At 53.4% G+C, this 22,821-nt stretch overlaps 1 protein-coding gene across 1 annotated transcript; it reads left to right on the top strand.

Annotated features, from left to right (window-relative positions):
* The first annotated feature begins 2,677 nt into the window (after positions 1-2,677).
* Positions 2,678-20,428, top strand: CLN6 (CLN6 transmembrane ER protein). The gene is made up of 7 exons (XM_053928848.1): positions 2,678-2,869; positions 11,192-11,306; positions 14,529-14,627; positions 15,727-15,915; positions 16,213-16,268; positions 17,869-17,991; positions 19,668-20,428. The coding sequence occupies exons 1-7, from the start codon at positions 2,793-2,795 to the stop codon at positions 19,936-19,938; spliced, it is 930 nt and encodes a 309-aa protein (XP_053784823.1). The 5' UTR covers positions 2,678-2,792; the 3' UTR covers positions 19,939-20,428.
* The last annotated feature ends 2,393 nt before the right edge of the window (positions 20,429-22,821 follow it).

Raw genomic sequence — 22,821 nt, 5'->3', positions numbered from 1 at the left:
GAAAAAGAGTGAGAACATCCACTAACATAAAAGTTGAAATCACTGGGCTGGATAATCGGAAAGGGCCTTTCCAGCTAAAAAGTTCCTTCTTGCTGTTCACTGAAATGGCAGCTCAGAATGCTGAGATCATTTGCCCTTCTGGTGTGCAGGAACCATGTCCCCAGAGGGTTACAAGCAATCTCCCTGGAAATGTGTACCCCTCCGTGCCCAAGAGTTGGGCCAACTTTGCTCTACCTGCCATTCCCTGAGAATGTCCATACAATCTGAGAGCTAATGCAGATGGTGTTTTTAAAGAGTTCTGATGGGTTGAGAAAGAGAGGACTCGTGGCCCGCCAGGCTGGGAGCCGTTTCATCTTGTTCTTTCAGTAAAGCCTGGCTTCCCTGCCAGCCTGGACTCCCCTCCACTCAAGGGCCAGCTGCCGGCTCCAGACGGAACACAGATTTGTTGGTATTTAAGGGATTGGAGGATTAAATGGGTCAGAGAGGCCCCCTCCACACAGCCTCATCCTCTAATGCCTGGAAGCCCACCCCCGGGTATTACTAAATCCATGATTCCATCATGGGTGCCTCATGTCCCTTCCTTAAGAGACCAGCAGGCTTTCAAAGCCAGCAGCAAAGGAGAAATTGGGGTCAGTGCGGGAAGCCTCAATCCACCTTTTCAGGTGTATACACAGATCGATCTGCAGATGGAAGATCTGATTCACCAAAATTAAACCTGGGATCCAAGCTGACACTGCCTGACCTTGGGCACATGGCTTCAGCTCAGGAGATTGATTTTTCTCCACTTCAAAACAGGGACATCACCAGCTCTGATTATGACTGGTGGGGAGCAAATGAGAGGGGAAAAAAGCTACAAAGCAAGCACGCCCTTCAGTGGAACACGAGGGGAGCAGCCACCCTAGGGCGGGGCCTGGATTGCGCACTGTGCGCACTGGGTGTGGCCGGCTGGCTGCTAGAGCCCAGTGTGGGGCGATGGACAATGACTGGATGCGGGCATCTTCCACAGCTGAGGCAGAACATTTAGGCTCTGATGAAAGGAGAAGAAAAAAATCCAATACGAGTGTCCCAAGAGAAAACACACAGGGAAGGAAGTAGAATGGAATAGGCATAGCTCAAACCCCTCACGTCACCGAGGACACATCAGGTCTAGGAGGCGACTGTAAACAACAAATCCGCCAGGGCCAGGCTCTGTGCCAAGTGCTTCATGCGCACTGTTTCATTTAATCGTCACAACCGTAATGCAGTGGATGCCACAGGCTTCTCCTCCTTACAGATGAGTACACTGAGGCTGGGAGGGGTTGAGCAATTTGCCCAAGTGTCAGAGCTACTGAGGAATAGTACTCGCATTGAAACTCAGGCAGTCTGCCTCCCACACTTGTCGGGCTTTGCCACTTGTCTCCCCAGGCAGCCTCTTTGCTTCTGGTTGTTACTATTCCCTTCACACGAAAGTCCCTCCTCCCAGCTCCCAGGTCTGACCAAGCTTCAGATGCATGGGCACCACGCAGCCTTCCTGACCCACCTCAAGACTACTGCGCCCAAGGATGAACTGTCCCTCCGAACCTGCTTCCCACTTTCCCACCCCGGACATTCAACACAGTTAGGACACTTCCCACACGACTCAAAGTCACCAACTCTCTCCTTCCCTCTGTCACTGTTAGCAGTACAGGCCCTCACTGGAGCAACTGCGCCCCTCACGCTCCACCTCCTAGTCTCCAGTCTTGCCTTCTCTCATCCATCCCCACGCTGAGGCTGGAAGGATCTAAAATGCAATATGACTGTGCCACGCCCCTGCCCTATACCTTTGTACTGCTTCCGGCAGTTCTCAGGATAAAGGCAGGGTCCCTTCCCGGGGTCAACTCTCTTACTCTTCCACCCAGCACTCTGCCGCTCTCACTGAACTTGTTTCTGTTCCTCCAAACAACGGCGTCCCTCCCGATGCCGGCCCTCCCGGGCCCTCCCTCCTGGCTGTTCCCACTGCCTGAAACACCCTTCCCCCACTCTGTGTCCCGCCGGCTCCTGCTCAGACTTCACTGTCAGCTCATAAGCCCAAAGTCACGTCTGGGATGTCTGTTCTCCAGAAGCCTGTCTGACCCCAACCCCTCCAAGTCTCCGTCGGCACAATATTCAGTACTTTCTGCTTCACACCACTTCCCGATGTCCTGGCCCCACCCCCAAACCCTGCTACAGTGGGGTTTATCCGTTCCGGCCCGCAGATGCGCTGCTCACAGCAAGAAGTTAGTACACGTTCAAATGGGAGAGTGACATTTCCAAAGCCACAAAGTCCAAGAGAATAGGTGTCTTCCATTTGAGGGAGGAAGGACATGAATCCCCCAATCCTTCCTGTCCTAAAGAACTAGGGAAACCCGCCCCGCCTCCTCCCCAGGTACGCATTTGGGTTGGCCTTTCCGCAGGTGCCTACCCAGTTCCGGACTAGTCATCGGGCATCCTCCAGCCCAGACAAAGCTTCCCACCCCGGCAACGCAGGCGACCCCAGCAAACCCCAGCGCCCACAAGGCCACACGCGCAGCGCTCTGGGGCCTCCGCTCCGGCTCCTCGCCCGAGACGCCGAGACCGCTGCGTCCTTCCCGCCCAGCGCGGAGCTCGCCCCGCCTTCCTCGCGCCCGCGGTCCCTTTCCGGGTCCCTCCCTCCTCTAACCTCGCCGCCAGCCCCGCCCCCGGGTCTCGGTCTCCCGCCCCCGCGCGCGGCATTTGTTGTCGCCGCGGACGGCCCAGCCGAGCCCGCTCTGACTCAGGAAAGCAGGGCCGAGGAGCCGGCTGGCGGCGGGGCAGCCATGGAGGGCACGGCGCGGAGGCGGCAGCACCCAGGAGCAGCGGGCGCGCAGCCCGGCGCCTCCTTCCTGCAAGCCAGGTGGGCGCGCTCCGGCGGAGTCGCCACGTGACGGGTGCGGGCGGCCGGGGTGGACCCGCGCACGCCCCGGGGTGGGTCACAGGCTGCCTGCGGGCTGCCCTGGGCTACCTTAGCCGCGCTCCCTCGCCGGAGCCCAGCCTCCCGTTTCGTTCTCTTCCTGGAGGTTCCCCAAGCCCTGCTACCTGGCCGGTGCTGAGACAGTCGCTCGACTTGGAAGACCTCCCCAGGGGCCTTAAAAACTCCGGGTGGGGGCGGCGGGCTCAAAGGACACCACTGCTCACTCGGGTCCCCGACGCACTTGCAAACCCGAGCGTCACCTCCAAGTTCTCGGGGTCCCTCCAACCCTGTCTAGGACTTGGATCCTGGTGTTAGTCAGGAGGCTCACTCCTTGTCCTGTGGGACCCAAGACTGAGAATGTAAATGGAAGAGCGGAGAAGTGTGGTCACTCCTCTCCAGAGAAAGAATGAGGAAGGGCTGTCTTCACGTGGTCGCTGTCCCCTTCTCTCTCCGAAGGGAAGACGTTATTGGTTGATGTAGTTGGGACCAGGCAGGGGAGAGATAGAGGCACGGAAGCCACCGTTTAATCTTTCCCCCATTCTGCTTTCATCTCGTTTTACAGACTAGAAGCATTCTGGTGCAGCAGGCATTCATTAATCTCTAGTGTGCCCCGCTCTGTGCCAGGCACTACGGAGGGTGGACAAGGTGAAGCCGGGAGGGGCTTACAGTATGGAAGGAGCTAGGGGGTCATCTTGGAGGGCTTCGTGGAGGAAGTGGCACTTCAGCCGAGTCTCAAAGGACTCAATAGGTGTCACAGGGAAGAAAGACTGTTCCAGAGAGGGAGAGAGGCTGGGGAACGGCAAAGAATGCAATGGCCCTGGAGCTTTCCCAGTGCACAGTGGCAAGAGGATGCAGACTGGTTGTGAAGGACCTTTAATGGCAGCAGGACTAGGACTAGAGTGCAGAATTTAAGGGGACACTCGCAGGGCATGGTACAACCCTGAGAGTGATGCCTACTTAAGAGTTGGGCCCTTTGTGCCTCGCTGCCCTCCGCCTAGTTCCTGCTCTCACTGGCAGGTTAAGGATGCATGCAGCCTTTATTCTGTAGGTCCCGGAGAGAGTCCTGGAAGGCGCTTGAGAACCAGGGTGCTTAGAGTCGATTCTAGGCAATTTGTGGTATGATTTCTGATGAGAGGGGAAGTCTGAGAGGCGCGTTTGAGGGTAGCTCTTTGTCCTGCTACTGAGGGACATCTCGGATCAGCGTGCGTTTCACGCTGGGAGTCTGAGTGCCTGGAACTGTGGTAGCCCAGTTAGAGCAGTCTGTGGGTGTCAGATACGGTCACCACTTTATCTCAACGTGTGGGCCTTCCGTGTGCAGCATCTCAGTCATTTTGCTTTGCATATGGGAAAACTGAGGCCCAGAGAGGTTACATCATTTGCTGGGAAGAACCAGGACCTAAACCCAGGGCTTCTGACCTCTGGTTTCTGTGCCTAGTACTACACTTTGGCTGCTAAGGAGCCATGTCCCCCTTTACTCCTACATGAGCTCCCCATCAGTTAGGATGCTCCCTGGAGATGGGGTGAGAGGCTAGCTCTCTCTCAGGGTGTTGGGCCCTCACTGGTTGCTGGGCCCATTCTCAGTATCATTGATGCTCTTGACAGATTAAATCATCCTAATTCCTAGGATACGTGGATTTCCTCTGCTGCATCCTTACACACTTCTAATGACAAGTTGCTCATTACCTTTCAAGGTAGCTCATTCCTCCTCTATTGACAGGGGGGTTCTTTTTGTATTGTAATCCAAGTGATACATGCCTAAGATTAAATAAAATAGCCCAGAGGGCTTAGAGTAAAAAACAACGGTCCCCTGTTCTACTTCTTTCTGGCACCAGAGACAACCATGTTAGCTTCTCTTAGCTGTTTCTACCCATTAAAGTCATATTTCTAAATAATAATAACAGACACTGTATAGCAGTTGCTGCGGACCAGGCCCTGCTCTACATTTCTGCACATTTTAATTCAACCACACCTCTCGATGTTGGACCTACTATTTATTACCCCCTATTGTACAGACGAGAACATCGAGGTCCGGGAGGCAAGTGACTTGCTCAAGACCTGGTTGGTGGCAGAGCCAGGATACAAACCCACGTGGTCTCCAACGTCCATGCTCTTAAAAGTTATGTTCAGCTGCTATTTCTTGCTTTATCAATTTTTCCTTTTAAGCTAAACACCAACTGACTTCTTCCTATTAGGATTTGGCTCACTTCTACCTCCCTCATCTTCCCAAGGTGGTGTTTTAATCACTGTTTTTAGTGTTTCTCTTCATCACCATTGTAGCCTTAGGGAATTGTATATACCATTCTTTCTTTTTGGGTCAGTTGTGGGCTATCCCCCTTGATTACTTTTCAAAAGGAGAATATTAGGCCTCCACCTACTCTCACCTTTAGCTGCCTTTGTCCTTCCCTCCAACCTGTCAGACAGTTTCACTTCAACGTTGTCAAGGTCGGCAACATTTGCTAGTTTTTAACCATGTTGTCGTCAGTGTTTTATCTATGGGTTGGTTCTAAACTTTGAAAATCAACATGTAATATTTTCATTAAATAAGCCATGTAAATAGTGTACCCTACAGAGCCAAGTAATATGTGTAACAGTTGCGTTTGCTTTCTTACATTGCTTTCATTTTTCTTGGAGTTTGTACTTCCTTTTTCCCCCCTCTTTTTATTTGCCTTTATTTTCTCGTGTTTTGTTGAAACTTTGCATCATGTCAGGTATTTATAGAACCCAAGTCATTCTGTCTCTAGTCCCTATTCTTGGGCCCTGCTTTACTCCACCACGGCTAAGACCCCTTCCTTTCCTGCTCTGCAGTCTTGCAGATGCTGCCGGCTGCTTTAAATATTTCAGCTGCGTGGCATGCGCTCCCCAGCTGCTGTGGTATCAGTTTCCCCATCTGGTAGACTTGCAAACCCGCGGAGGAGAGGAGGCCAGCCTCGTTTTGGGTTACCTGCAATTGTGCTGTCACTGTTGTTCTCAGCAAAGTTTCTGATGATTGAGACCTAGGGCTGGCATAGGCTTGGGAACACACAGGTGTCACTGTGTGAAGTCTGTGGAATCAGCAACTTGGGACAAGCTTAAGATTGCTCACCCCCAGGACAGGGTCTGGGGGAGGGGGCAACTTCACCCTCCATGATCTGCCTGCAGTGGTCAGAGATCCAAAAGCAAAAAACAGTTAGATGCTGATCAGTGGGTCCCAAGTTGGGTGACTGCCCTTTTCTTTCCTGCCCTGCTAAGCCAGGCTGGACTGATGGCAGGGAGCCCCATCGGCTGAGGCACCTCCTGAGGTGGAGGAGAACATAGTTACTGAGCCCTTGTAGGGTCACAGCTTCCTGAGACCCAACCTGCTTTTCCAGGCTTTCAAAACGCCTTTGGTCCCTGTACCAAACAACCTTCTCTTTGTCCAGTTTGGAGGCTTCTGGAGCAAAATACTGAGGACTCTTATCCTCCTTCTCCATCCAGGTCCTTCAGGCCTGGCGGTTACCACTGTCTGCTTTGTGAGGCCTTGCTCTGGTGGTCACTAAGGGTAGGGTGGGCTCAGATCCCTGAGCAGTCCTCCCAGTTAGTTTCTGACTCTCTACGGGATCTGAAGGCTCCGCCAGCCCCTCCCTTCTCTCCCTCCCCTCCATAAGCCAGGCATCTCAGCTCCATGCAGTGCCTTTCCCACTTGCACCTCCAGGCCTCTGGTCCTGCTCTCCTGCTGCTTGTCTGCCTGGTTAAACCCACCCACCCGTCCGTGCTCTGGGCTCCCTTCCTTGTGTACTGTGTGTACTGCCTGGGCTGCGCTGGTCCCTCTCTAACTCAACCGCCTAGTGTGCTGCACAGCTTAATCTGAAGAACAGAAACAGAATAGCAAGCAATTAAGAGCACAGGTCTTAAATTCGTGTAGAGCCAGGTTTGAATTCTGTGCTGTTCAGCATTCCTGGGTCGCGAGTGACAGCCAGTGTGAGCTCTCGCACCCTTAGCAAAGGGGTGCATACTGGCTCAAACCGCTGGCCCTGGGGATGCCTGGAACAGGGAATGTGAACACTCTCAGAGCTTTTTCTCTCCTTTTTCCTTGATCCTTTCAGCAGGGCTGCTTCATTCTCACCGGGCTGTCCCTTGAAGCTGGAACCTTGGCCCCAGGCTGCTCTAGGTTTGCATCTTAGCAGCCCAGCACCAGAAAGGAAGGCGCACTTTCCACAAACACTTGTTAGAAAAGTCCATTGTGGTCCAGCCTGGGTTACTCTCTGTGACCATGGAAACATCTTTCTCTTTTAAAATTGATTTTAGAGGCTTCCGGCCAAGATGGAGGTGTAGGTAGACACACTGCACCTCCTCGCACAACCAAAAGAAGGACAACAACAATTTAAAAACAAAAAAGAACCAGAACTGACAGAAAATTGAACTGCATGGAAGTCCGTCAACCAAGGAGATAAAGAAGAAACATTCATCCAGACCAGTAGGAGGGGTGGAGACAGGCAGCCGGGGTGGAAAGGACTTGCGGCAAGGGGGCGGCTGGCAGGCCCAGCGAGGTGGCGGATTGTGGAATAGGGCAGGACAGGCTGCAGCTAGCAGACCCCACCAGGTGGTGGCTGGCGGACCCCGCAGCCCCACATTCATGCATAGATAAACCGGGAGGAACGGCAGGGGAGCGAAGCAGACCTCACAACCCAGGGCTCCAGCTCGGGGAAATAAAGCCTCAAGCCTCTGATTGAAAAACCCTGTGAGGGTTGAGGCAACAGCAGGACAAACTCCCACAGGAGAGTTCGTTGGAGAGACCCACAGGGGCCTAGAGCGTGCACAAGCCCACCCACTCAGGAATCAGCACCAGAGGGGCCCGGTTTGACTGTGGGTAGCGGAGGGAGTGACCGAAATCCAGCAGAGAACAGAGCAAACGCCATTGCTCCCTCTCGGCCCCTCCCCCAAGTACAGTGTCACGGCCCAGCGACCAGCGTTACCCCACCCTGTGAACACCTAAGGCTCCGCCCCTTTATGTAACAGGCATGCCAAGACCCCCCCCCCCCAAAAATGGCCCAAATGGAAGAACAGATCAAAGCTCCAGAAATAATACAACTAAGTGACGAAGAGATAGCCAACCTATCAGATGCAGAGTTCAAAAGACTGGTAATCAGGAAGCTCACAGAATTGGTTGAATTTGGTTGCAAATTAGATGAAAACATGAAGGCTATGCTAAGAGAAACAAAGGAAAATGTACAGGGAACCAATAGTGATGGGAAGGAAACTGGGACTCAAATCAACGGTGTGGACCAGAAGGAAGAAAGAAACACCCAACCAGAAAAGAATGAAGAAACAAGAATTTGAAAAAGTGAGGAGAGGCTTAGGAACATCCAGGACAACTTTAAACATTCCAACATCCAAATTATAGGGGTGCCAGAAGGAGAAGAGGAAGAGCAACAAATTGAAAACTTCTTTGAACAAATAATGAAGGAGAACTTCCCCAGTTTGGCAAAGGAAATAGACTTCCAGGAAGTCCAGGAAGCTCAGAGAGTCCCAAAGAAGCTGGACCCAAGGAGGAACACACCAGGGCACATCATAATTACATTCCCCAAGATGAAACAGAAGGAGAGAATCTTAGAAGCAGCAAGAGAAAAGGAGACAGTTACCTACAAAGGACTTCCCATAAGACTGTCAGCTGATTTCTCCAAAGAGACCTTACAGGCAAGAAGGGGCTGGAAAGAAGTGTTCCAAGTCATGAAAGTCAAGGGCCTACATCCAAGATTACTGTATCCAGCAAAGCTATCATTTAGAATGGAAGGGAAGATGAAGTGCTTCTCAGATAAGGTCAAGTTAAAGAAGTTCATCATCACCAAGCCCTTATTATATGAAATGTTAAAGGGAGTTACCTAAGAAAAAGAAGATCAAAAATAGGAACAGTAAAAATGACAGCAAACTCACAGTTATTAACGACCACACCTAAAACAAAAACAAAAGCAAACTAGGCAAACAACTAGAACAGGAACAGAACCATAGAGATGGAGATCACATGGAGGGTTGTCAGTAGGGGAGTGGGAGGGGGAGAGGGGGGGAAAGGTACAGAGAATAAGTAGCATAGATGATAGGTGGAAAATAGACAGGGGGAGGGTAAGAATAGTGTAGGAAATGTAGAAGCCAAAGAACTTATAAGTATGACCCATGGACATGAACTATAGGGGGGGATGTGGGAGGGAGCGGGTAGGCAGGATGGAGTGGAGTGGGGGGTGGGGAAATGGGACAACTGTAATAGCATAATGAATAAATATATTTTAAAAAATAAATAAAATTCATTTTAGGGGGGCAGGGAGGGAGAGAGAGAAACACCAATTTGTTGTTCCACCCATCCATACATTCATTCATTGTTTCTTGTGTGTGCCCTGACTGGGGATCAAACCTGCAACCTTGTCATATCAGGATGACGTTCTAACCAACCAAGCTAAGCCTGGCCAAGGCAGAAACAACATCTCATACCAGAAGAAGCAGGGAGTGGGCAATAGGCTGACAAAAAGAATAGTCACTGCAGCTCCTTACTATAGTAAGGGCCACACTGACTAAGCACATGGTGCCTGTAAGCCTCAGTCTCCTCATCTGTAAAACAGGAGGGATAAGCCCTGCTTCTTGGTGTTGCTGGGAGGGTGTGACGAGACGGTGCAGGTGGAGCTCTTAGCACAGCACACAGTCAGACTCCATCAGTGGAAGGGGCACCGTGTAGAGGGGACAGGAAGGCCCACACCAGCTGTCTGGCCTGCCACCAGAGGATGGTGAGACCCCAGGAGCTTGCCTTCCCGCTCTCACGACTGCTCTACCAGCCCAGTGTGGGCCATTCTTGGAATTGGCTGAAAAGGATCCTGGAAAGTCAAAGAAGCAATAGCAATCTTGACAGAGGAAAGCCTCTGGGTATCTTTAAGCTAATGTTTGCCACTAAAAAGAATGAGTAACTGGTAATTGAGACTGTTTCAAATCAGCTAGTAATCACTGAGCCTAAACCAGGTACCGAGCTGAGAACTCTGGAGAATACAAATCCATGTCTCACAGTTTCTGTTCTTGGCACAAATGGGACAATGAAACACACACCTCAATTGTCTTAATAAGTAGTGAGCTGCTTGTCATTGGAGGTGTGCAACTGTGGTGGGGATGCCGAGAAGTGGATTTAAACAGGTGCGAAGGTGGTGAGTTGAGAGAAACTAAAGGTCACTCCTTGTTTTGAGGATCTGGATAAGAGAGGAACACTCAGCCCTGTGCTGTCATGGCCAGGCTGGGAGTTAGAGATGAGGCACTCCCTGTAGTGGGCCTGGTGAGGCTTTGGGAAAAGCTTCATCAGGGAAGCCTTCCTGGAGAAGGTGGCACATGCACTGGCCCTTGGACTTCAGCTCATCTGTAAAGAGCAGAAGGCTAAATGCTTTGTGGGGGCGAGGGGCAGCCATCCAAAGATGTTTTATTAGATGGTGCTGCACTTCTTGCCATGGCTGTCACATCAACTCTCCCCACTGGCTTCCTTCTCGGGTTTCACTGTGGGTTGGTGGAAAGAGGGCTACCAGCAGCCCCCTGCATACGACCTCATAGTTCAGGAACCAGTGGAGGGAGGGCCTGTTCATCCCAGTCTACAGCCTTTAAGGCACATTTCACTACAGGGCTCTAATTGGTCCAGTTAAAGTCATATGCCCACCCCACTGACCAATCACTGTGGACACAATGATGAGATGGAGGTTAAAAATATAAGCTCATAAGCCTAATCATTTAGATTCACATATTTAGGCAACATAACTGGGCAAGTTACTTCATACCTTGGGTCTCCCTTTTTTTCACTTGTAAAATAGGGGTAGTATTCCAACCTCAAAGGGTTTCTGTGAATATTAAAACAATTAAATGAGATAATACGTGTAAACAGCTATAATAGTGCCTGAAATACAGCAAGTGTTCAATAAAGGTTAGCTACTATGCTCCATCATCACGTCTCATGTTTTTCAGCTGCATTTGAATGCTTCACCCCCTCTGATTTCCTCATCCTTCTGTAGGTGAGAAAACCCAACACTTACTATGCCTGTTTGGCAGCTTCCTGCCTGAGTCACAGAGAAGCTTAAGCCAGGGTGGCGGGAGTTCACTCCCAGGACACCTTCCCCTTGGCCACAGGCCCAGACCTCAGTGTTTCCTGCAAAGTCCCTTTCCTAGAACGTAATTACGTGTGCTTCCTCCTGCTCCCAAATCCCCAGACCTTCCTGTGGCTTGCTGGTGGCAGGTGGGGGAGATGCCCGTGGGAGGCCGGGAGACCACTCACCCCTCTCGTCTGCTCCTTCGCAGGCACGGCTCCATCAAAGCTGATGAGGCCACCGGCACGGCTCCCTTCCACCTCGACCTCTGGTTCTACTTCACTCTGCAGAACTGGGTTCTGGACTTTGGCCGCCCCATTGCCATGGTGAGTGTGAAGCTGTGGGCAGCCTCGGCCAACGGTGAGAAGATTCAGTGTGACTTGAATTAGCTGCGGGACCTTAGATAAGTCATTTCCTCCACTGGTAAACAGCAAGAATAAGCCTGGATGATCATGTCATTTGACTCCGTGACAATGGCCAGTGGGGCAACTGCCAGCAGGCAGGGGAAGGGCCCTGGGGGCTCTGAAGTCACACTGTGCCACTGCTTACATCTCACCTCCAGATCACCGAACTAGAGGAGTGTGGGAAAGAAAGCAGAACATCCCCACTGGCCATCCCCACAGCCCTGGAATAGTAGTATTTTTCTGGAGGTAGGGTATAGGCTTATTTTGCATATTATGTAGGACTCTGAGCCTCGGGCAATTTTTGTGCCAGCCGGTGGAACTGCCCCCTTCCCTCCAAGGCCACCTCATGCATCAGTGTATAGTGGTGGCCTCCACGGAGGAGATTCATACTGATAGAGCACCGAAGCCCCTCACTTGTGATAAAGGATGATAGATCGATAGATAGATAACAGAATGTGAAAAAATTAAATGAGGCACCACCATGTACCAAGGTGTTAATTTTTATGGGGTGGTGGTAAAACTAACAAGTCCTCCCCCGAAACTGACACCTTGTACATGCTGGTGCTAATGCAATGAGCAAAGCCCTTTGGGAAAGCAGGTCGTCAAGGTGATAACTAGTACCTCGAATAGTGCCTCACGTGGCACGTGCCCAGTACACTTTCATTGAGCAAATACTAGTAACAGTAAGTCAGAAATAGCAGCTAACATTCATGAAGTGCTTACCCTGTTCTAAGCTCTTCATGTGGTTAGACTTATTCAGTTCTCACTTTAACACTCTATCAATCTCAACTTTATCGATGAGACTTGAGGATAGAGAGGGTGACTGGCTCAAGCTCACCCAGCTAGCAAGGTGCATCTGCACCCAGGCACCCTGGCCCCAGAGCCCACCCCCTTCCCATCATGTAAATCTCCAGAACCTTGATATGTTCATCCCTTCTGATCCAGTAAGATCCCTTCCAAAAGTCTGCCCTGAAGACGTAATCAGAGACAACAGCCTGTCTGCCCAAAGATGTTCATTGTAGCATTGCTTACAGTAGCCGAAACCTGCGAGTGATTTCAGTGTCCAGCAGTAGGGACTGGGTCAGTCAACCTTGCTGTGTCCGCTGTAGAGCGTGTTACCTGGCCATTAAGCAGGAATTATGGATACTATGGAGCAACCTGGAATGTTTAAGGAGAAAAGAGGTCCCTAAGTGGCATGAATTATCAACTAATTACAAGTCAGTTGCAACCCGAAGAATCTTTTTTGTTCCTTGTTTTTGCTGTGTGCATTATTGCAGATGTTCCCTTTGCCCCCAACCCCATAACCCTAACAATCTTATATACATGTGCCAAAGACAGAGGGGAGGAAGAAAAGCTTTCCTGTGTGTGTTAGGGAGGCATTATGGTGGATGCTGATTCTCTTTTCTGCAGACTTTTTCTTTTAATGTAGGAGAAAGAAAAGGGACAGAGTCAGGAGTCAGGGCATCTGACCAGGTTTTGGGTGACCATGGGTATGCCACTGTCATTTGGGCTTCAGTTCTCTCATCTGTATGAAGACTGGCAAACCTGCTGCTCTGAGCCCCCTTCCCTTCCAACATGAAGTTCCCACATACTGGAGGACAAAGGCGCTGCCCAGCAGACTGGTGGTCTGGGGAAGGGAGAGAGGAGATCAGGAACAGGGTCATGGCTCCGCCCACTCTCTAGGACTCAGTCTCATCCTGCCTAGAGTTGCTGTGGCCACTCTAACCCCAAGTGGACTCGTAGGGAGAAGATGCATGTGAAAAGCTCACGTATACACTGGAGCTTTTCAAGTGTATGCATGATAGCCCCAGACTTCTAATAACTACAAAATAAAACCGTTTACTAGTTATAAAAGTAATGTGTAGTAGTTGTAACAAGTCAGTTCATACCCAGGTGTACAAAGTAGTAAGACTTTCCCTTTCCAGTCCTACCCCTGACAGTTTGGAGGACACCCTTCCACTCCTTTCCCTATTCATACAGACATACATGCGCATCCTTATTCTTTTCCTAACCAAAATGAGATTTTACTTTATACCTTATTCTATAGCATGCCTGTTTTACTTTATCGTGGAGATCTTTCCACGTCAGTCCATATAACATGTAATTTCTGCTAGTGGCTACCGAGCCTTCTGTATCTGTAGTAAGCATGTGCCGTGATCTATGTGATTAGTCCCGTTTGGTTGAAGAGTCGGCCTGTTCCTGGTATTTTGCTATCACAAAGAGTATCTCAGCCACCATGCATGTCTTGCTATAAATAAAGATATAGAGCTACACACACAAATAAGAAAGAGGAAGAAATTGAGATTTCTGTATCCTGGGAGTTGTATTTCTGCAGATTAGTTTTATCCAATGTGCCATTTTTGAATTAAAAGAGTTAAAATTTTTAATTTTTATTGAAATTTGTGGTCACTACACACGTTCTCAATCACCAGACACTGGAAGTATAGTTTGGCAGAGTGTGTGTACAGTATTTTGACCTTGAATAAGGACTTTCACTGTGACCCCCACGAGGCCGGGACTTCCTGGGGTAGACCAGAAGGAAGAACTGCCCCTGGCTGCCTCCGCTCTCAGGGAAGGCAGGAACGGAAGAGCTGAGACAGTCCTGGGGAACTCACTCATTTGCTCCTTTGTTCCAAATGTACTCTCTTGGTCTGATCCGGAAGTGGTCATCTGCTCAGTGGATAGGGCCTTTCTCCACCTCTGGGCCTAGCAGCCAGAAGAGCTTGTCATCATCATAGGAGTGCCAGATCCCTAGGAGTCCCCCTAGACCACCTGGGCCACATTTCCTATGTTACAGGTGGGAAACCTTACAGAGGGGAAGGACTTGTCCAGGGTCACCAGGAAAGCTGGTGGCACCACTGAGTCCCAAAGGAGCCTCCAACTACCAGGCCAGTACCCAGGGACACTTACTGAGTACCCCCTGGGAGAGGGGCTCAGGCTCAGGCCTGGATTTGCATCTCCCGTGTGCCTGCGGATGAGTCCCTTTAACTTGTCCATGCAACTCTGTCTCTCTGTCTGGGGCTGCCAAGGGGTTCCCAAGAGATCACAGAAAGAATTAAGAGTATGTGAAGGAGGTAGGGGCTGACTCCCCAAGAGCCTCCTGGGGCTGCGCCTGGTGAACCCTCTCCTTCTCTTGCTCCCCAGCTGGTGTTCCCTCTCGAGTGGTTTCCACTCAACAAGCCAAGCGTAGGGGACTACTTCCACATGGCCTACAACATCATCACGCCCTTTCTCCTGCTCAAGGTACAGTCCCAGTCTCCCTGCCCTCCCTCCTCACCCTCATTGCCACCTCCCACCGACAGGCAGCTGGTGCCAGCCCCGGGAGCTCCCTGAATGTGCTTTCCCTGCCCGAGTCTGGGGACAAAGACTGTGATAGAGGGACACATCAGGAGCCTGGGGGCACAGGGAAGGTGGGTGCCCCTGGCTGGGAGGGATGGAGAAGGCCTCCCCAAGGGGAGGTGTTTGATTTGGGCCTCAGCCTCCTGTACCAAGGGGTGGAGGGGGAGAGGCGTTCAGGCAGAAGGACCTAAGGACACGGCCATGGTCAAGAAGCCATAATACATGTTGGGAGGCTGACGCAGGAGGGGCTGGGTTGCCCCAGAAGAGGGCAGGGACCAGTGAAGAAGGCAGGTGAGGGCCAGGTGACAGGAATGGCAGCAACAGAGGGGGACTCTCCTCTGGCCTGGAGATCCCTGACTCTGAGATGCCACCGGGAGCACAGAGCTAGCCCGGGCTGCCAGCTCTGTGCTCTGCCATATACGGGCCCTTCGCTGTCACCATCTGCTATCCTCGTCATCTTGTTTTTAGATGTTTAGAACCTCTGAAAGTCAGAAATGTGTAATTGCAGAATTCAGAGGCATCCTCAGCTAAGCAATTTAACTTCAGAAGCATCCGCCCCTCTCCCATCCCCATCATTTCTTTGTGTTTGTGGTGGACCAGTCACTCAGAAATCGGAGGGTCTCTTCAACAGGCTGGCCCAGCCACCCAGGGGCACAACCCGGGCGGTGGGAGGGCTGACCCTCGCACCCCAGCTTCTGGGTGGAAGGCCTGTCTGTCACCTCCAGGATGTGGCTTGTGTGTGACCTTGGGCGAAGAGCTGGCCTCTGTTTCCTGTCTGGGGGAAGGAGGTGCTGTTCCCATGGCCCTGTTGGCTTCAGAGGGATTATGTGAAACTCCGGAGGGTGGGCTGGCCCACCAAAGGGACCCACCAATTTGTGAGTGACTTCCCTGCGGGTGGCGCCCATGCCACCCCAGGTGTGGGTGCGAGGGAGGGAGGGAGGCAGAGGGTGTTTCCTGTTTTTGACCCAACGGGTCAAAGCCCCGGGCCTCCCTCTGACCGCAGCTCATCGAGCGATCACCCCGCACCTTGCCGCGCTCCGTGGTCTACGTCAGCATCATCACCTTCATCATGGGCGCCAGCATCCACCTGGTGGGTGACTCCGTGAACCACCGCCTGCTCTTCAGTGGCTACCAGCACCACCTGTCAGTCCGTGAGAACCCCATCATCAAGAATCTCAAGCCCGAGACGCTGGTGAGGCCGCCTCACCCACCGCACATAAACCCTGGGGGGCGAAAGAGATGCCCCCACCCATCACTGTGCCCAGCCCTCTGCCAAGGGCAGTCTGTTAGTGAGGGCACTGTTGCAGGACAAGCCAGGACACCCGTGTTATTGGGAAGTGCGCGCTGACTTCCAGCTGGGCCCCTCCCACTGGAGGGCAGGGTGTGAGGACGGAGGGGGTCGTGCGGGGACAGAGGCCCGGCGTGGGGGAGGGCGACCAATGGGCTGTGTGGGCTGGCCCCTCTCACCCTGTCGCCCCTGCGCCCTCAGATCGACTCCTTCGAGCTGCTTTACTACTATGACGAGTACCTGGGCCACTCCATGTGGTGAGTGATGGGGTCAGTCTGTCCACGCAGGGGCCCTGGAGCCCCGCCGGCTCCGCCACTGGCCTCAGGGACACCGGGCCAGACTCTGGGCCTCAGTCCTCCAGGCTGTCCTCGAGCTAGCGCGGAGGCTGGAATGGGTTCACCTCCCCTCCCTGCAGGGGAGCCTCGAGCTCCGCTCAGCTGAGGTGCTCAGACGCTGGGGCCCTCCGCCTCCTCCTGCCGGGCTGTGCCCGCAGTGGCCACTAGAGGGCAGCGAGCGGCCGTCCCGCCCTTGCCTGGAGCCTGCAGCAGAAGAGGAGGCCTTCGCTCTGAAAAACATCCCCTCCCACCCCCCACTCCCCGCTCCCGCCCCGCCCCCCCCAGCCACTGCAGGTGATGTGGGGGTGAGAACCCCCACGATGCCCTGCCACAGCCTTTGGGAGTGGAGGAGGAAAGCAGCTGACGAGGGCCAGCTGGAACAGGTTGGGCGGTGCTGTTTGTGCTCCCCACCCTCAGAACGCCCAGGAATAGCCCCTACCCCCACCCCTTATCTCCGCACTAGTGGGGGCTCAGCCACAGGATGTTCAGGGCCCGAGTACGGAGCAGTCGTCCAGTCATCTGCCCCAAATACTCCCCACCGCCCTACTTTACACAGGATCAGCTGGGGCCAGGGGAAGGTGTGAGCCTGGACTGACTGCTAGGTAGGGACAGAGGCAGCCCTGGACCTGGGGGCCTCGCTCCTCAGTGAGGCGGGCTCTCCTGACACACGTGCCCTACACTTGTCACTGTGTTTCCAGGGTCTGTTTCAGAGCATGCACAGTTGCTCCTCCTGACTCAGGGGGTCCTTGACAGGCCCCTTGCCAGCTCTCCCTGACCTGTGCCACAAGACCCTTCCCCCGGAAGGCTGGAGAAGGGAGGAGGAGAGAGGAGCTGCAGTAGCAGGAGGACAGGGAGTGTATGGGGGCCACAGGACGGGGAACGAGAAGGGTGGGTAAGGAGACAGGAGCGGAGCTGAGAAAAGGGGTGCATGGGAAGAGCAGCCTGTGTGGGGAGAGAGGGTGGTCCTTTTGAGTGAGATGTGTGGGGAGGAGTGAGGATGAGGCTGTGGGCTGAGTGTGAGTGAAGGGGCTTCACAGAGCTCCTGGGAGGCCCCCAGCAGGTGCTGTTCTCCTTTGTACATACCTGGACCTGAGGCCGCTCTCTGCTCAGCCCTGCTGCATGCACCTGTTTCCCAGCCAGTGAGAGGCTGGGGCTGTGGTAGGCTCCGTGCCTGAGGCAGAGACACCCTCTCACACGATGGCACAAGCGGGGTGGCCAGGGCAGTGTGGAAGGGACGCTCCCCATCCCCTGCCAGCCTGTGGGCCTCTGAGTTGCATGTGCCCAGGGAGCGGGCCTCATCTTCCTGCTTCCCTCCCATCCCACGCTGGACCCCCAGCACAGGAAAGGCTGGCAGGGGCTTGAGTGCCCTCCCCCAAACCAGGCATTTTGTCACCCATGAAGTGACACTGCATGGGATGTTGCAAGAAACCAGTACAAGGACCTGTGGGGAAGACGGCCTGGGAGGAGGCGGGTGGGAGGGGCAGCTGGGCAGGCCTCTGAGGCACTGGCTTCCCTGTTGCAGGTACATCCCCTTCTTCCTCATCCTCTTCATGTACTTCAGCGGCTGTTTCACTCCCACCAAAGCTGAGAGCTCAATGCCAGGGGCGGCCCTGCTCTTGGTGGTGCCCAGTGGCCTGTACTACTGGTGAGTGGACATTGGGGATGGAGGGGCACTCTGAGCCAGGCACTAAAAATATGCCTTTGACCACAGAGCTGCCATGTGACCCCAGGTGAGACCCCCCCATATTGGAGCCCCTGCTTCCTCCTCTCCCGGTACAGACAGTGACAGCGGCATGTGGAGGCCAGTCTGTTATCAGGAAGCCAGGCCTAAAGGTGTTGTCACCACCCGCATGCCTCTCTACCCTGAGCCTCACTCCCAGAACCCCAGTGCTACCTTGGTTGGGGCCAATAGACTCCGTCTCTAACACCAAGTCCTGCAGAGCCGCTGGGTCTCAATTTCCTTCCCTGTGAGATGGGGTTAACGCCTGCTTGTCTCCACCTCAGGAGCTGGTGAGAACCCAGGGGGAGACAAAGGAGCTTTATAAACTAGAAAGCACCCTGGTGATGATAAAGACAGATACAGGGGGAATTCCGTGGCCCGGAGCTCCCCGCCTAGTGTCTTTTTCCCTCCAGCTCTCTCTTCTCCTTAGAGAGGACCCAGGCTCTTACCCCCCTCCCCTTACTTCCACCCTGAAAACAGGCCCTCCGGGGTGGCGGGCAAGTGTCACAGGAAGGACTGGTCCTTCTCTCATGGGAAGCCTTCATCAGAACGGAAAGGACCTTCCTTCCTGGGGCCGGCTGCAATCCAGCTCCAGGGTCTGTCCCCTGACTGGCTGAGAGGGTCCCCCCTGGTGAATCTGTATGCCCCCTGAGTTCAGGATTAAAAGAAACGGGTGTCATCTACAGCAAGAGGGAAGGAGGTTGGACGTGGGAAAGAGCTTGCTGCCCAGTTCGTCCCGAGCGTGTTGGTGCAGTGAGGGCCGCAGCAGCGGCAGCACCGCTTGTTGAGCAGTGTGCTTTCCCAGGTGAGAGACGTGCACAGCTCTTGTCAGTAACCTTGCAAATAGGGTCATTTGTGCCCCCGCTATGAGGAGGAAAACAGGCTTCGAGATGTCGTGTAAATTCCCCAGGGTCACACAGCTGCAGAGCTATGGTTTCTTGAGTGAAGTGAGTCAGCACTGGGTTCTCTCTAGAGTAGGGGAGTGGACCAGATAACCTCTCAGAAGCCCTCCAACAAGTGTCCCTGTGTTTCTGGCCATCTGCCAAGTGCTGCCTTTGGAGCTGCAGGGAACCCTGGGAAATCTGAGACTGTGCCCCAGACTTCAAGGAGACAGTAGTGACAAGCCCCATAAATTGCAGCTGCATTCCCAAACTCAGATGTATGTAGGAACCAAGCTGGCAACAGAAATGCATCAAGCAAACATCAAGTGAGGCAACAGGGAATGGTGGGGATTGTGGCAAACTGTAGAATAATGCTCTAATGGAGCAGCTGCTTTCCTGTCTGATCAGTTATTGTCATGTCTAATACAAGACTAATGTGACCAGATAAACAAGAAATCCACATTTTCAGGTATTTCGTTATTTAAATATTGGCAACAAACGCATCATTTAAAAAAATCGTAACTTCCCAGCCAAATCACTGTGCTGCATGGGGGCTATGGCTCAGAGCGGTGTGGTTCCATGGGCCCCTTGTTAGATGAGCTGTTCCAACTGACCGACTGACAGACTGATGGGGGCAGCCTGGTCCCTGGGGGGAGGGGGATGGCGAGCAGGATAGGGCTGTCACAGCACCTGCCTCACCTCACCCACTGGCCTCTTTAGGTACCTGGTCACCGAGGGCCAAATCTTCATCCTCTTCATCTTCACCTTCTTCGCCATGCTGGCCCTCGTCCTGCACCAGAAGCGCAAGCGGCTCTTCCTGGACAGCAATGGCCTCTTCCTCTTCTACTCCTTCGCCCTCACTCTCCTGCTTGTGGCCATGTGGGTCGCCTGGCTATGGAATGACCCTGTACTCAGGAAGAAGTACCCTGGCGTCATCTACGTCCCTGAGCCCTGGGCCTTCTACACCCTCCATGTCAGCAGCCGACTCTGAGTCCCTGGCATCGGCCACTGGTGCTCTTTTGGCAGGAGATGGGCCATAGGGGGAGTCTGAGCAGGGGTGTGCGTGTGTGCCTGTGTCCTCCCACCCGTGCATAACCGTGACTGAACATGAGTGGGAGCACACATTGTGTACACAGATAGGTGTGTGCGTGCATGTGTGGAGTGTGTCATCAGGAGACTCGATTGTTTTGGTCAAGCTTCTGTTTGGTTTGGATCTTTCTGGGATGGGATTTAGTTTCAGGCAGTGTGTCCAGGCCAAGATACGGGCCCTGCCTTCCTGTGAACCTGGCGAGAGTCGGGGCCCCTCTCTCTCTCACTGCTCAGGGCTGATCCCATCTTCCTGCGAAGCCTCTGCTACTGTACAGGGGAGGCCCGGGTGCGGCCGTGGGGAGGGATTTGCTGTGTCACGCCCCACCTGGCCCAGTCCTCAGACCCACCCTGACCCTGGAACCAGATTACATGTTACATGAACTTTCTGTGTATTACTGAGTGAAGCATGTTCCTTGTCCGGGTTTCGTTTGCACTAAATGAGCGCAGGGCCCCAAAGTGGGATGGTGGCTAGTTGCGGTCTCCTCTTGGGGCAGCCTGGGAATGGACAAGAAGTTTTATAGTGTCACTGTCCTTGTACCCTGAAAGGGGTATGAGCACCCCAGACCCTCACCCCACCTCAGGTTGCCTGAGGTATTGAGCCACTCACCCCCCAGGATGCACCCACCCCAGCCCACCCCCCTAACCACTGGCCTGACGTTGGGGGTCTGGCGGTGGTAGCCCCCCAACCAGCCCCCTCTGCCAGAAGCTCTGACTCAGTCCTCCCCCTCCAGGGGAGCTGTGGCACCACTTCCTGTCAGCCTGACTGCAGGTTTCTGAGCTGCAGCCGATGCAGACTTCTCAAACACTCGCACTCTTCCGTGAACTCCGTGGAGGGGAGGTGTTGAGGCTCTCTGCAGTCGGCCTTGCCTCAGTCTGGATCTCAAGCCTTCTGCCAGGGCCCTGCTCCCAGAAAAGAGTCCTCATTCCCAGCAGGACATCCCCAACCCCTTTCTCCCAGGCACTGTGCACAGGTCTCCAACAGCTGCAGGGATCATGGCCTCATTCCCAGCCAGCCCTGGCCCACGTGTGCTCATGGGTGTCAAGGGGCCTGTCTTGCTTTCCCCGGGCCCTACCTCCTCTCCTGTGCTCTCAGGAAGCCCCGTGCCTCAGATTCTCCTTTCATGTTGGGGTCCCTCTGCTGCCCCGTAGGGGTTCCCCAGCCTCTGGTCAGTCCCTGTCTGCTAGCAGCATCGCAGTGAGAGATGTGAATGAAGGCAGTGTGAAGCCAAGCCTGGCTCGGGCTGCTACTTTGTGAACTGGGGAAGCGTGAGGGAGGGAGGTCCCTAGAATGAAGGAGGAAGTGGCTGGTCTGGGGCCGGGCACGAGCACTGGGCAGACCCCAAGGGCCCACTCAGTCTGACCTGGCTGAGAGTGGGTGCTGCCACTGGCCCTCCATGCCACTTTGTAGGGTCTCTGGGTTGGGGAGAAGTGAGGACAAGGGCCTGGGTTAGTCCCAGCTCTCTTCAGAGGAGTGGGGGGTGGGCAGGATGGGGCATCTCTAGACCTGCCCCTCAGAGATGCCCCAGCCCAGTCCAGAGGCTGAAGCAGAGAAGGCCCCCTTGGAGGGGGTTGGGGGGCCAAGTTTTTTGGAGGTTGGTACCTAGCCTTGGGCCAATCACTTATCTCTAGGGGCCTCAGCTCTTATCTTCAAAGGTCCCAGCTTCTCCAGGCAGGCAGGCCCAGAACTTCCTGGGCTGCTGTTATCAGACAACACAGGAAGGAGAGGCGGCTGGGAAGGAGACTTTCTGCACCGTTGACCCCAGTGCCTCTACCTGCCCAACAGCCCCGTTTGATTCCTTCCCCATCTCAAGGACACTGCCCCTCCAACCCTTCTGGGGCCTAGTCACAGACGGACACGATAGGCCTCTTCTGAGCAGGCACAGGCCCGGCTGTGTGGGGACCTGAAGCTTGTACAAGGTGAGGAGCCCTTGATAAGAAAACAGCAGGAAAAACAAAGTGGATAAAAGGGATGAGAGTGAATACAGTTGACCCTTGGACAACAGGGGGGTTAGGGGCACTGACCCTTGCAGATCCAAAATCCTGCATGTAACTTATTTTTAATCCTCACTGGAGGACGTGCCTATTGATTTATAGAGAGAGAGCCAGGGAGGGAAACATCGATGTGAGAGAAAAACATTAGCTGCCTCTCAGATGCTCCCCAACCAGGACCAAACCCACAACCCAGGCATGTGCCCTGACCAGGAATCGAACCGGTGGCCTTTCAGTGTATGGCACAACATCCAACCCACTGACCCACACTGGCCAGGACCCGCATACCTTTGACTCCCCAAAAACTTAACTACAGTCAGTCCTTACATCCATGGATCCAAAGAGTATTTCACTGACTACTAATACCCTGCTGTTGACCAGAAGCCCAACTGGTAACTGATATCTTCTATGTTATATGTATTATATACTGCATTCTTACAATAAAGTAAACTAGAGAAAAGAAAATGTCTTTAAGAAAATCAAAAGGAAGGGAAAATACATGTATTTCTTGAAAAACACCCACGTATAAGTGGACTCGCACAGTTCAAACCTGTGTTGTTCAAGAATCGAAATACAACGGAAAGAAGTCACAGTGAATTATTAGAGGCTTAGAGATTTAGGTCCCTCTTCACAGATCTCCATGTAGTTCACGGGAAAGGCGTCCCTGGAAATGCTCTAGTTGCCACCTGGCCCCGCTCCGCCGTCTGAATCGGACACCTGGCGGGGAGCCCCTCGGGTGAACAAAGTCTCGGACCCAGCGGTGTGGAGGGCTCCGTTTTCCCTGGAGCGTTGGAGT

The sequence above is a fragment of the Desmodus rotundus genome, chromosome 7, assembly GCF_022682495.2.
Source record: "Desmodus rotundus isolate HL8 chromosome 7, HLdesRot8A.1, whole genome shotgun sequence".
Lineage (NCBI taxonomy): Eukaryota > Metazoa > Chordata > Mammalia > Chiroptera > Phyllostomidae > Desmodus > Desmodus rotundus.
This window is presented reverse-complemented; position numbering and strand designations above follow the sequence as displayed.